General features: G+C 36.6%; 1 protein-coding gene across 1 annotated transcript; it reads right to left on the bottom strand.

Moving 5' to 3' along the window:
* Positions 1-170: 170 nt before the first annotated feature.
* On the bottom strand, positions 171-14,016 carry LOC120114900 (phenylalanine--tRNA ligase beta subunit, cytoplasmic-like). Its single transcript, XM_039135677.1, has 19 exons — positions 13,883-14,016; positions 13,736-13,791; positions 13,552-13,652; positions 13,108-13,237; positions 12,905-13,020; positions 12,026-12,092; positions 11,454-11,495; positions 10,894-10,935; positions 10,637-10,713; positions 10,308-10,434; positions 10,061-10,228; positions 9,543-9,665; positions 9,339-9,440; positions 9,120-9,254; positions 2,152-2,226; positions 1,590-1,697; positions 1,012-1,107; positions 815-898; positions 171-544 (listed from the first exon to the last, which is right to left on the bottom strand). The coding sequence occupies exons 1-19, from the start codon at positions 13,938-13,940 to the stop codon at positions 476-478; spliced, it is 1,776 nt and encodes a 591-aa protein (XP_038991608.1). The 5' UTR covers positions 13,941-14,016; the 3' UTR covers positions 171-475.
* Between the last annotated feature and the right edge of the window lie 266 nt (positions 14,017-14,282).

Raw genomic sequence — 14,282 nt, 5'->3', positions numbered from 1 at the left:
AGGTGTTACCAACACATGTTTATTCATAGGAAAATATTTGGTGGAAGATTGTCCTTCGGTTTGACAATGTTTGCAAAACATTTGTGAACAGTACTTTACATCACCACCCCAATAAACATAAATTTCAATAATCACAACTTTAACGTTACAATCCAGTACAATTTCTCATAAAAAAAATGCGTCATCAAAACATAACTTCCTCGAAAGTACAACAGTGAAGAATAAATTCTCAGGCAAACTATCAAGCAATGAAGTATTCCAATGGTGCAGTCTAAAACAACAGTACTACTAAGTTGGCACTAGGCAAAGTACAACTGCTGCTGATCTACCAGTCCGTTCATTAAGCAAAGCAAAATATAGGTGTAAGGACCGGAAGCTTGATTTCGAGGGAATAATAAACCGGAATCTTTAGTCATAACACCCATACAAAAGACACGGATGTAACAAACTTGCTTCAGCTGTTATGACACATCTTCTACAAAAAGTTCTCTATGTCTAGTTCCACAAAGGAGCAGGGATCCGGAATATCAAAATTGTTCAAGACCTGCATGCCACACAAAAGAGAGAAAAAAAGCATATACATTACATATATGATACCCACCAAGGCACCCCAATTTCAAGTCGTACAATTTTGATGCGGATGCAGCTTTAGAGTATTTGTTAATATGTAAGAAGAATATGGAAGGAGACCAAAACCGAGCAAAAACAGTCATCAATAGGTGCAACATGCTAAAGAAAGAAGTTCAAATAAGAGAATTTTTCAGAAGATTGAGAACGAGTGGGGGAAAAGGCTTTCTTAAATTGAGAACAATACCTCAGGGTGCACAATACCAAAAATGCCAATGCGCCTTCCTTTGTAAATGATTTTGGCTTGCCTACCAGATAGAAATTCGGGTTCCTACAGTAAACGTATATGTCATAAGTACTGCATGACTAAAAGTGGTTGGAGAACATGTGCTTTCCCTCTCTCATGCACCAAAGAAAATAGAGAACAAAGAACGAGACACTTACATAAGAAAGCTCTATATAATATCCTGATTTATCACCAACTGGAACAAAAGGAGTCCCCATAACTTCCATGATTTTGTCCACCAGGCTATGAATCAGCTGTAGACAAGAAGTCCTTATTTCAATAAGTTCCATCAACGCATTAGAAACAAACAAATAATTGGACAACACTTGTAGTTATAGATAGCAGAACTCCATATTATTCCCTAAACTATATATCTTCCTTTTTTTGGACTATCCATCATCCATACCTAACAAAGCAAAAACTTGTGAAATCTTCAACATGTACTACGCGTAACAAAACTAAACTTCAAAATAGTGCACAATTAACCAGTGTTTTAGAACAAGACCAAACAAGGACATGTTTAACCACAAATCATCAACTTCTCCAGGTTGGATGACCCATCAAGTGAACCAGAAGGTCATTCTGATCATTTAAATAAAGATAACAATGAACAACTTAATAATAAGGAAATTTTCAATTCTTACAAAAACAGGAACCGACAGTTAAAGATTACAATAAGTCAATGCATGGAGTCATCTAATAACAAAAAAAAGAGGGTGTAATAACGAAATTTTACCTCAAAACCCGAGTTAGCACCACAATATAACGCAGCAAGTAGGCGATGGTTTGATGCACCGACATCTTTCTTCTCATCCAAAAGTACCACATCACCCACTTCATAAATCTGGACATGTGAAAGTTTCCAAAAAGAGTACAAAATAAAAGCAGGGTGATCATATACTCATAAATTAAGATGAATGAAGTAAAACTTGAGAAGTACAACAGGAAAATAATAGTAAAATAACAGGCGGGAACATTTCTGCATTCCCATGTTAATTATTAAACGCCTGTTGGTAGAAGGGAAGACATCGAATGTATTAGACTGATGCTATCAATGAAATAACGGTTCAACTAACACAAGAATATCAACAAATATGTCCCCCTCCGGCCTCCATATACCAACATCAGTGTTTCAAAAGAAATAATGCTTCCAACAGAATATAAGTCCAAGGATTTTAGTTAGAAGTGACCATGAGAAAGAACACAATAGAGAAGGTGCCACAATTCAAAAAAATAAGTTCATAACGCTAAATTAAGTGACTGTTTCAGTCTGAACCAATTCAAAACCAAAACTGTACCTTAATGGGCTTTGGATGGTCTTTGTTATGTCCAACAGTCTTTAGCATGCCAGGCATGAGACTTGTGCGGACCACCTATGCAAACAGAATAAGCAATCTTCAATATTCTTTAATTAGTAAGAGTTATGATAAAAGGCTTCAAGTAAAAACAGAGAACATCTGACTATAATTTCTTTTGTCCTTTTTCCCCCTCATCCTTTAAATGAACCAAATGTTTATCACTTATCTATAGAGAACAATAATAGGCTCCTCAATTGGCTGTTCGATTTTTAAGACCAGTCATTTCAAAAATAAAATTTTTTTGATAAGATTTGAAGGTCTCTTTAAAAACCTCCTTCTTGATTAATGGAGCTTGTAAAGAAGCTTCTTAATCATCGGAAGGAGGAAAAGAGTGCCTTATAATTTCATTGAAGAAAATAAGAATTACAACCTTGGAAAGAAAAATCCAAGTAGAACCCTTACAACAATTCTTGAGCCTTAAAACCGAACTATAGAAGTCAACAACATAATAATCAACCTATACCAGCCTTTGCTAGAGCATCGGCATCCATATTAGCTGTCCTTGCAATCCATCTAACAACCCCCCCGACAGTTTTAAGACACTCAACAATATCTCTAACAATGAAACCATAAACAGCTGGACATGAGACAACCTTATTGATCCAGTCTACTGCAACTCTGCTATCACTCTCTATGATCAACCTATCTTTAACCCTCCCTAGGACAGAGGTAAAGAAAGAGATACCCCTTTGGATAGCTTTAAGTTCCTTCAATGTTGGAGGTCCAGAACCATCCGGTTCCTGAAAAGAACCAAGGATTGCACCAGAATGATCCCTCATAAGACCACCCAGACCTGATTTTTCCCAATCACAACTAATTGCTGCATCCACATTCAACTTGATGAAACCCGTAGGGGGAGGTAACCAAGGGGTTATGGAAGACTTCAAGAAATTGTAGGACGAGTAAGAATCCCCTATAGAAGGATCAGAAATTAAGGAGTCCTTAGGAATAGAAACATCCTTATTTTTTGCTAAATACCAAGAGGCCAGCCTAACTCTTGTTAAGAAGAATAATTCAATCTGATCGAGCTTCCCCCCTTCAAAAGCTATGTAATTCCTGAATTTCTAGATTGTCCAAATAACAGCCCCAGGAATGAAAGTCCAAATTACCGAATTAGATTTCAACTCATCCTAAGCAAGAAGAATTTTTTTTGCTTCTGCAGAAAACACAAAACTAAATCTCCAAAAATTTAGAAATTTATTCCACAAAGACCACGCAACCGAACAGGAGAAGAATAGATGCGAAGAAGATTCTTCAAACATTTTACAAAGAGGGCATAAGCCATCCTCAATACCTTGAACTCCTCTTTTAACCAATTCGGATTTAACTGCAATTTTTTGAAGCATAATTTGCCAAACTAATGTTTCAACTCTAGGGGGAACCAATCCTCTCCAAACAATCTTGTTCCAGAAATGAGACTCTTCTGAAATTGAAGCACAACTCTTAACACAAGAACCGACTGTATAAACCCCATCCCCATTGCCTTTCCAGATCAATCCATCGCTAGAATCAATATATAGAGAGAAAGAAGAAATGATGCTCACCAAATTGCACCATTGTTCAAGCTCCCAATCGTTTAAATTTCTTCGAACTTTAACATCCCAAATCCAGCCCGAAGAAAGAAATTCCCCAAACTCACAAAGTTTACCGAATTTATTAGTTGACAGTGAAAACAGTCTAGGAAATAGAATCTGAAACGGAAAATTAGCAGCCCAGCTATCTTGCCAAAATCGAACATGCTTACCATTTCCGACATAAAACTTGCACAAACTACGGAACTTACAACCAAATGAGTCTTGTTTGAAATGGTTATTAACCACTGATCTCCACAACCAGGAGGATTGAGAAGGAATCTTGCTGTCAAACAATAATCTAGAAGAGTCAATGTTGTATTTGCTACAAATAAAATTCCTCCAAACAGAATTTCTCTCATTTGCAAACCTCCAAGACCATTTCCCTAGCAATGCTCTGTTCATAGAAATCAGATTCCGAACTCCCAAGCCTCCCTCAGTCTTTGATTTGCAGACATCATCCCATTTAACCCAGTGTATCTTCTTAATACCATTGCCCCCTCCCCATAAAAAATTAGACATAATAGAATTGAGAGTCTTGAGGATAGAAGCTGGAATCTTGAACATAGACAAAAAATACGTAGGTAGTGAGGACAGAACGGATTTGATCAAAACCAGTCTCCCTGCTAAAGAAAGAGTAACAGCCTTCCACCCTGCTAATTTAGAGTGAAAATTCTGTACCACTGGTTCCCAGATAACAGAGGAATTCCTAGTAGCACCTAGAGGGAGGCCTAGATAATTAGATGGGAAGTTTCCCACCAAACAACCGATAGAATCTGCCCAAGTTTTAACCTCCTGTTGGGATATATTAATCCCGAAGAGTCTGCTTTTCTTAAGGTTTAGTTGCAGCCCTGACATAACCTCAAATACTCTAAGCACCCTCTTCACATTCATAATTTGAGTCTTCGAAGCTCCACAAAATAATTAAGTCATCCGCAAACTGCAAGTGTAAAAGATTAAAAGACCCCTCCTCCTTGCCAACTGTCAAACCATCAAATAAACCCTCCGAAACAGCTCTTCGGATTAAAAGATTCAATAATTCCCCCACTAGGTTAAAAAGTAAAGGCGAGAGTGAACATCCCTGTTTAAGGCCCTTGGCCATTGGAAACTCCTCGGATGGAACCCCATTAGCTAACACTGAGATTGAAGCTGTAGAAACACATCTCCTAATCCAACTTATCCATGTGAAACCGAAACCCATTTTTTCCATCACCTTGAACAAAATAGGCCAGTCAACCGTATCGTATGCCTTTTTGAAATCAACTTTAAACACACAACCCTTTAGCCCTTTCTTCCTCCAATAATCAATACCATCGTTAGCAATGAGTGAGCAGTCCAAAATTTGTCGACCGGGAATAAAAGCGAATTGAGTCGGGCTTATAAGATCTCCTATAAAACTTCTAAGCCTCCTTGAAAGACACTTGGATAATATCTTATACACTCCTCCTACTAGGCTTATAGGTCTATAATCATCAAGACTTCCAATGTTAGATTCCTTAGGAATAAGGGTAATAAAAGTATGGTTAATACCATGTTCCCATTCTTTCCCCACAAAAAATCTGTGAAAAAACTGCATAATATTCCCCTTAAGAACAGACCAAAACCTTTTAAAAAAACCCAAGTTCAATCCGTCGGGCCCCGGTGCTTTATTGCTATCACAAGACTTTAGAGTTTCCCAAACCTCCTCGGAAAATTCCTTCTCTAAAAGCATATTTTGTTCGAAAGAAATTCTGGGAAAAACAAACCAATATCTTCAACTTCTAAAGTAGATCGATCATTATAAATTTTGAAAAAATGATCTTTGACCTTGGTCTTGATAACAGTTGGATCGTGAGTAGTATTCCCATCAACAATTAAAGCATTCAGAGCATTTCGTTTCCTCCTAACTGAAGCACAAGTATGAAAGAATCTTGTGTTTCGGTCCCCATCATTAAGCCACTTCTTCCTAGAATTTTGAAGACAAATCTGCTCCTCAATTCTGTGAAGTCTCCATAACTCTGCTCTACAAACACTAAGCTCTTTAGCAATCCCCTGAACAGAGCTGTTATTCAGCTGCTGGGCGTCCTCCTCAAGCTTCTGAATTTTCTTTTCCAAATCTGATATTGCTACTCCCGGAAATTGATTCTTCTTCCCTGACCATTTCTTGATGGCAGCTTTAGAGTTCTTCAAAATACTTAAGATCCCACCTTTTCTCCCAGTCTTCTTACAGTCTGTGATAGAATGTCTGACCATATCCTCAAAGCCGTCTTCCTCCATCAGATAATTAAAGAGTCTAAACGGTCTTTTCCCCCAATCAATACCTTCATCTTTCAATAAAATAGCATTGTGATCTGAAATGGATTTAGGAATAAGAGACTGAGAAATCTCAGGAAAAGTAGCTAAAAATTGACCATCCACCAAGAATCTGTCCAATCTAACAAAAGTTGGATCATCTTGGTTATTACACCAAATGAACCTTCCCCCATTCAAAGGCAGATTAATTAAACCTAAAGACTGAATAAACTGAGAGAAAATCCTCATAGAGAACCTATTCTGTGCTTTACCCACCTTCTCATCTTCACACGAGTAAACATTAAAATCTCCTCCAACACAAACCGGCAGATTCTGTCCATAAATGAACACACTGAGTTCTTCAAAAAAACTCTCTTTTTCTTCCTCCACTGAAGGCCCATAAACATTAATGAGGACACTTCTGAATTGATGCAACCTGAATTTCCCTACAACAGCAATGAATCTTCTGTTAATGCAGTGATTTTCCATCTCAAACACATTGTCATCCCAACAACATAATAAGCCCCCTGAAGAACCAATAGCTGGAGATTCAATAACACTCTGAAAAGTATTCAGTCCATTCCTTCTCAGAAAAGGCCTTTGAACCTTCTCTACTTTAGTTTCTTGTAACCAAAGAAAAGAAGGATATGAGCTAGAGACCAATCTTTGGACTGCTTTCTGTTTTTCTCTTTTCCCCAAGCCCCTAACATTCCATGAAATTATTGTTAATTTGTCTTTCATTAAAATTTATTGAAAACCTGACTTCCCCACTATGGCAACTCAACTGGCCAAATTCAAGCCCTGTTCTAATTTAATTATTTTGTCCAGAAAAGCTTCCTTCCCCCGAGTAAAAGAGACCCCCAAAATCTGACTCACTTGCCATGTGGCTACTGCTTCATCTAAAAGCTCTGAGAATTCTGTAGAAGAGGCTGTAAAAATATTAACATGTTCTAGAGCTTCTCTTACCAATGATCTTCTTGCCCTTCTTTTGCAAAATCCTGATTTGGAATTAATCAAATGACTGTCCGTAACACAACCCTCTGGCTCTCCATCGAGACTACTAATCCCAGCTTTCTCTACTAAATTTGTCTCCTCTCTGCCTGGAGAATTAAGCTCTGCTGCTGTAGAAATCTTTTGTATTGGCGTGCAGACCTGATCACAAACTTTCTTTTGAACTGGAACAACCTCTGTAACATTAATTTCCTTATGAATCTCCCATGCCAATGTTTTCTCTCCCTCCTATAAACTTTGCTATAACTGGCCATTCTCCTTCTCTGTAGAGGCTCACTTTTTGTGGATAGCGAGCTTCTATGCACCACCATCGCTTTATTTCTTAACTGGCTCTTCAAACAATTCGAGTTAGGAACTATCAGCGAAAAATTAGGATCAGGAACCTCAATATCTACACTGGCAGACGAAGCTGAAATGCAACTGGTCCCTTTATTCTTGTTTTTAACACTGCTAGCCTCTATAATTCCCCTATTTTTAACTAGTTTACCAAACTTGTTAATTGTATATCCTGGCCCAGAAGGAAAAAACTTTGAAGCCTCCGATCCAGTCAGCTCATTGTCAACAGATAGGGCCTCCGGCCCATTAGCCGAAATATTTGAATTTCTGATGCCCAAACCTGCAAACTCGCCTCTGAACACCTGACAACCCTCTTTTAATGCCTTTCCCATGTTTAGAAAGTCTTGGAAAGTGCATTTCCCCATCAGACTGTGCTGTGCCGAAAGAAACACCATCATCATTCCACAAGTCAACCTTCTGTCTGAACATCTCTGCTGATTTGACTGAACTTTCCTCATATTCTGACTTCTCCCTGACTCTACCTTCCTCAGACCCCAACTCGCCATACTGTTTCCCATCTGCACCGATCACCGGAAAAAATTTGAAAAAAGGTTTCGCATCTTCCCAGCCCGCTCCAACTTTGATCTTAATCCGATACGATCTGCCATAGGATCCAAAATTAGTGAATTCTGGAACATCGAAAGGACTTGCAACTCGCAAAAGAATCCTCACAGACGAGAGATCCTCCCTGTTCTTAGTGGACTCATGGATTTCTACCATACTTCCCCATCTCCCAGCAGCTCGTTCCAAGAAGGATTCATCCCAACATAACAGAGGAACCCCACTTAACTCAAGCTGACAATAAGCCATTGGAACACCTTCTTCATTCAGTAAAGGTGCTAATCTATCAAAACAAAAGTTTATTACATCTCTCTTCTTTGTCCATGCCTCCATCATCTCTTCGAGAGATTTGAAAATGATAACACAGGAATTACGGACATAACCCCAACCAACAATCTGAACTTCGTAACCATTAGTAATGAAGAACTCCTCTACTGACTTAATGTCTAAAGAGAGCTTAAAAATCCCTGTTAAAGATCTTTTGACCCAGTTCCGATTCTCAGAGGGAATATGCATTTCCATAACATTCTTCAATGCTTTCTCCCTTTGATTCCCAACAGAATGTGTCTCCCTATACCCCAAAGTATTGTTCCTCATATCCTCAGTCAGTAAAGCCTCTTTGTACGATCTGTCATCCCTAACACTCCTACTGGAAAAATCAACCTCTTTCAACTTTGAAGGACCTGCTGTAAACGAAACTGGACCCAACTGAACTGGACTATTCTTGGCCACATTCCTTGGACGAACTTCATTGTATTTTGCAACACCAACTGAAATCCTTCTCCCATCTATCAGTGAATCATTTAACATATCAATTGCTCTCCTCAAACCAGATTCCCTCTCAAACTGAACAAAAGCGAAAGTGGAAAATCTATATTTTGGGTTTTTAGTTTCTTTCGGGATGAAAACTCTCTCCACAGTTCCCTGAGACGAAAAAATATCTCTAAGCTCACGCCGAGAAACTCTCCTACTTAGACATGTACAATATTTCAAGAAGACTAGACAAAAAAAATTAAGGTCAAACAAAATCATAAAAGCTAATACTAGTTCTCAAGCAATCTAGAATTACAACTATAGCACAGACACAGTAAGGAGGAACCCAAAAAACTGGAATGTTGAAATGATCTTATACATATATTCTAACATGAAAATACAAACCTCAAAATCAGAAGAGCGGGGGTTTCCAATGATCACTGCAGTGGATTTGTCATCCTTTCGATTTAACATCTCAAAATTCTCTTTCTTAGAACATAAAATCCATGTCAACACCTCGGTAAAACCGCTCATTGCAATCTAAAAAGAACCTCAGTTAGGGCATAAAAAATAACAATAAGAAAATCTACAGACAAAAAAACTGCTTCAGAGTATTTAGGCAACCTCAGATCTGATAAGATCACTGAGCTGGTTCAAGGGAAGGGGCTTCAAAGATGAAAGCTTTCTCTTTGGAATATTATTATAACCATAAGCAATTGCAACATCCTGCAAAAGAATAAAGAGCCTCATTAACAGAAAACCACAAGGGAGGAACCCAACGTCTCACTCAAAAATGAGATCATGAAATACTATTCCTTTGATCATTACCTCCATAACATCACATGGGTGAAGAATGTCACTTCTGGTTGGAGGTACAGACACATTGATACTGTGTCCTCCTGATGCAGCTTTTTCAGCATTCAATTGCATTCGTTTTAATAGATTAGTGACCTGTTTAAAGATAACAATGGAAGAACATATTAAGAATAGTTGCAACATGATGGTTATTAAATTATATCAACTGACCAGTGTCAGCTATAGAATACCACCAATGATGCCATTAAAACAAAGCACAAATACATGATACGATGACCACATCAGACTAATGTAACCTCACTCAATACTCTTCCTCGCCTTTATATAAGTGAGCAGTTCAGCAAACAAACCCAGACAAATATGCCAGTTTACAACATTTTTTTTATAATAAAGGGAGGCCTCATTAAAAAACCCCTTCATAAAAGATAATGAATAACATAAGTGGAACCCCATTAAACAATTATTTTCACTATATGGATAACATAAAAGATAATGAAGAATAAGAGGCAAAAAGAAAATGGAAGCATTACCTCATCAGCTTCCAGAGGAATTCCAATGGAACCAGTAATATATGATAGTGGAACTTCCATATTATATTCTGATAAATCTGGATAAACACTTGAGTTTCCATCAAATGATATCACTTCAACCGGTTCAACCTCAAATTTTCTTTCACAATAGGTAGCAAATGTTGTAACCTGTAGATAGAAAGAAATGTTCATTCCTACCACCACTTAAAATGGTGAGAACAGAAGCTAACAGCAATCAATTCCTTACCATTGTATTTAAAACAATTTTAGCCTTTGTTAGATCAGTTGCTGTGCACTCAATGAAGACATTTTTTGTCTTCAAAGTGATTGCTGAGTGTGCACCATTAATAATCGGTGGTAAAGACAGAACAGTTCTGTATAAAGACAATAAAAAAAGAAAGGTCATTCAGCTGTATCAGTATTTTTAAACCTAACAAGACTTACAGTACAAATATACACTTGAAAAGAAGTAAATACTGGCCGAAGGTTAAGCAGCTTTAAGTTAAAGTGAAATTGGTTGCTAATCACAAAAGCTAAAACTAACAATTGGATGCACATTACCAAGGGCACCCATACCTGTTGCAGTCATAAATGACAGGGAACACACTTGAATTCTCGATAATGTGCAAGAACTTCTTCAACTTCAAATCTGACTGTTAAGTGTTAGTAAAACATATTTAGCATAACCCTTCAGTGAAAAAAATGTACTCAAATCCTATCTAAAAATGAGGAGAAACAACTGCAGAAGTTACAGACAGAAGTACCAAGATACTAATTGCTTAATGAAGCAACTTCACAGGTAAGCACCACAAATAACCTTTATGAAGGTTTACCTTATAAAATTCCATCAGCTCATCAGCTCTGAAGTTCTTCACCTAAACCAAGAAGATCAATTCCAGGGAAATCAGTTTGCTCAGAGGATCGAGGAAAAATTTCAAACGAGTAGAAGTGTGCAGATAATTAACAAGAAGAGGAATTAAGGAGTTGATGATCAAGAATACTGAAGGAAAGACTAACTGCAACCCCTAAAAACCAAGGCACTTCAACAGAAAAGCACCCTAAAGAAGTTTTGTTCCTAAAACATCCAAACATTATATAGCCTAGAGTTTATAGCAAGGTAACTATTTCCAGAAATAGTTCTTAAATTAAGATAATATCTTAAAAATTAAAAGGGATCTTAGCTGTTTTAATAATAATAATAATGAGCATTCAATAATAAATTTCCAACTGAAAACAGTAAAAGTTCACCAAAAACTAATAATAATCATTTTTTCTGTAGTATAAGCTAAGTTCCTAAGAACTTTATCAAATGGAAATCAAAGTGACAAGATAACAATGGATAGTCTAGTCAATGTGTGCATGGGAAATAGTATCAATAAGAAAACAATAATACCTGTTTCAGTGGAACAAAATTTATCTCCGGAGGTGGCAGGGCCTACAAATAATTAAGAAATTGCTTACAAGTTAGAATGTGATATTGAGAACTAATACTACATGATAATGTCAAAAGTAATTACTAAATCTTAAAATATTAAATCAAACTTTACATTTGCTCAATGATTCCTAATCAAACAGTATCTCCTATTTTGATACTTTAAGGGGAAACAAACAATAAAAAGGAACCAACGAAGTTTAAGCAAAGTACACAAATAGTAACAATTACCCTATCAATTAAACAAGCCAGAGAAAAGCAGTTATTACTAACATTACCAATTTGACAATCGACAGCTGGGTTGACACAAAATAAATAAATAAACAAATAAAAAATACACCTCTGCTAGTCAACAAAATAAATGAAAAGATCCCTTATCTTCAGCCTTGGGCTGCAGCTGCCCATTCCCCTCAGGGTTTGACCTTCAACAAAGGTTCTAAAGCATCTTCAACTATTTGTACGGACACCATTTTAGTAATCCATAAACAATTTCCAAAATATTATATTATGAATTAGACTGTTAGGAAGCCCACCTCGTATGTAAAAGGCCCTTGCAATGTATCCAAGTCATGTGTCCCGATAGCAACTAAGGTCCGCTTCCTAAACCAATAAAGTAAATGTAAGCAGGACAACTTAAAAAAAGGTGAAACCTATGAACAATAAAAATTGGATGCTTATGTTTAAAAAGTTTCAAAGACAACAACACTTAAGAAGTCAAAAATGGAAGAAAAAAATTCAGATTTAGGTATTATTTCCTCGTTTTGGAACTTCCATTTTTCAGAAATGAAAATTCTTTCTAGACTTATCATTTTTTAATTAATGCAAGAGTCTTCTTTGTCATCATTAAAATCATTTCAATGGTGAAGTGTTATCACATATACTTTAAATTAAATTCTGGAGCAAGAATCCTACTCTCCAATTGGAAGGGGGTATCAGTTTCTGTGCTGGAACAATTCTAAATGGACGCCCGTATTTTTTTTTTGGTAACAAAATGGACGCCCATATCAAAAGATGCTCATTTCAACAGCTGAGTGCAGATACCACAAAACCTAACATAACTCCCCATGTAATTCTCACTTATTAAATTTCTAAGCATGAAGAAGAAACTGATACATATTGCTTTATATGAAAATATGTGCACAATTTGCTCCCTCTTCTTACTTTTCACCCCTCCATGTCATCCCAACAAAGGTCCAACCCAAATTGTAATAACCACATATTATTATCCCATAGCCACTCAGATTTTGACGAGTGCATGTAAATATTCCCCTTTTCCATCAGAGATTAAAAAGAAATCAATCATATCTTTACAGCTCATGCTAATTTGTTTGCAAGTTTACAAATAGGCAGACCAAAAGCATAGGCTATACGGAAAATATAAGCAAAGAGATTTACTAGTTTGATAACATTACCTGCAAATATTTTGGTGCAGCTTATCCTGGAGATCAATGAAGCTGTTATAGCTAGCTTCATCAAAATTTATACCCCTCAAAACCGCACAAACAACAAAGGGCCGGATTAGAGATGTCTGCAAACCAAAGGAAATGAATAAGGTATCGGTAACATCCTAAAGAATGTCAATACCCAAAACCAATTTTTCAACCTTCAAAATTACCTCTTTTTTCACATGCATTTTAAGCATCGATTCCTTACTAATCTTTGCAACTGTGTATCTGGGTATCTTCTCCTGTCCATTGAAAATGAGAAGGGCTTGTGCAAGCCCTTCCAAACAAAGTAAGTCATACCTGTAAAGAAAACCTTCATTAATATTTCTTCTTTATTATTAAATTAAACTTGAAATAAAAAATATGAGTAAAATCATGATGTGTTCCTCGTAATTCTCTCCAATTTCGAAGTCAGCCCAAATAGATTAAATTGAAGTTGAAATTATTTTTGCAAAGGAATCTAACAGTTACTAAACCGATGTTCTTAATAAAATTACACAACATTCAAGAAGCTACCAAATTGCTATAAGGTGTAAGCCAGTTTCTAACAACAAAGCATTGTACAATTCTATCGAGTTAACAAATAAAACTGTATAAAGATAAGCAGTGGAAACCTGTTAGCAGGTACTTCAATCTTGTAAATAATTTCATCGTCAGCATTAGGTTTTTCCTCCTCCAAATGCTTCTCTTTCGAAATTATCGCTTTCTCCGTAGTCTGGTTCACAATATCAAAACCTTCTTCAAAAAAGTCATAGATATAAACGGTTTTCCAATGACAAAGCGTAGGAATACACTCACCACATCATCAAGTTCAATCCCAAAACTGAAACACAGATCTTCAAACTCTTCTTGAGCTGAGGAATTTTGTTTTTATTTCCGTTAGATGCTAAAATGAAAATCAGATGGAAAACAGGAAAATATGAGGTTATTGATTTAGAAACTCACTGTAAGATCTGCCAAGAGCAGCGAAAAGACGATCCCTGCCAACACTTACGGTGGGCATTGTGGCAACTTCCCTTTATCCCGAAGAACAACGACTGTCAAAAACGTTCTAGGTCTAAGGCAAAGCACGGGTTTAGCTATATATAGTAATGTTTTAGTTTAAATATGCCTTCGAGCCCTATACTATTTTGAAATGTACAATTCAATCTTTATATTTTCATTTTATAATAGGATAAAGTATAAAAATGGTCCCTTGACTATAGGGTATTTCTTTATTGAGTCTCTATACTATTGGAAGTTACAAAATAGTCACTTGATTATTCATATGTTCCAAACCCGTCCTTTTTCGTTAAAAAATTGACGGTTGTATGAGTTGTATGTTAACCTGTTGAATGAGATATGA

Source organism: Hibiscus syriacus, unplaced genomic scaffold (assembly GCF_006381635.1).
Source record: "Hibiscus syriacus cultivar Baekdansim isolate YM2019G1 unplaced genomic scaffold, ASM638163v2 tig00110253_pilon, whole genome shotgun sequence".
Classification (NCBI taxonomy): Eukaryota; Viridiplantae; Streptophyta; class Magnoliopsida; order Malvales; family Malvaceae; genus Hibiscus; species Hibiscus syriacus.
Note: the sequence above shows the minus strand (reverse complement) of the source record. Positions and strands in the feature narration are given on the sequence as shown.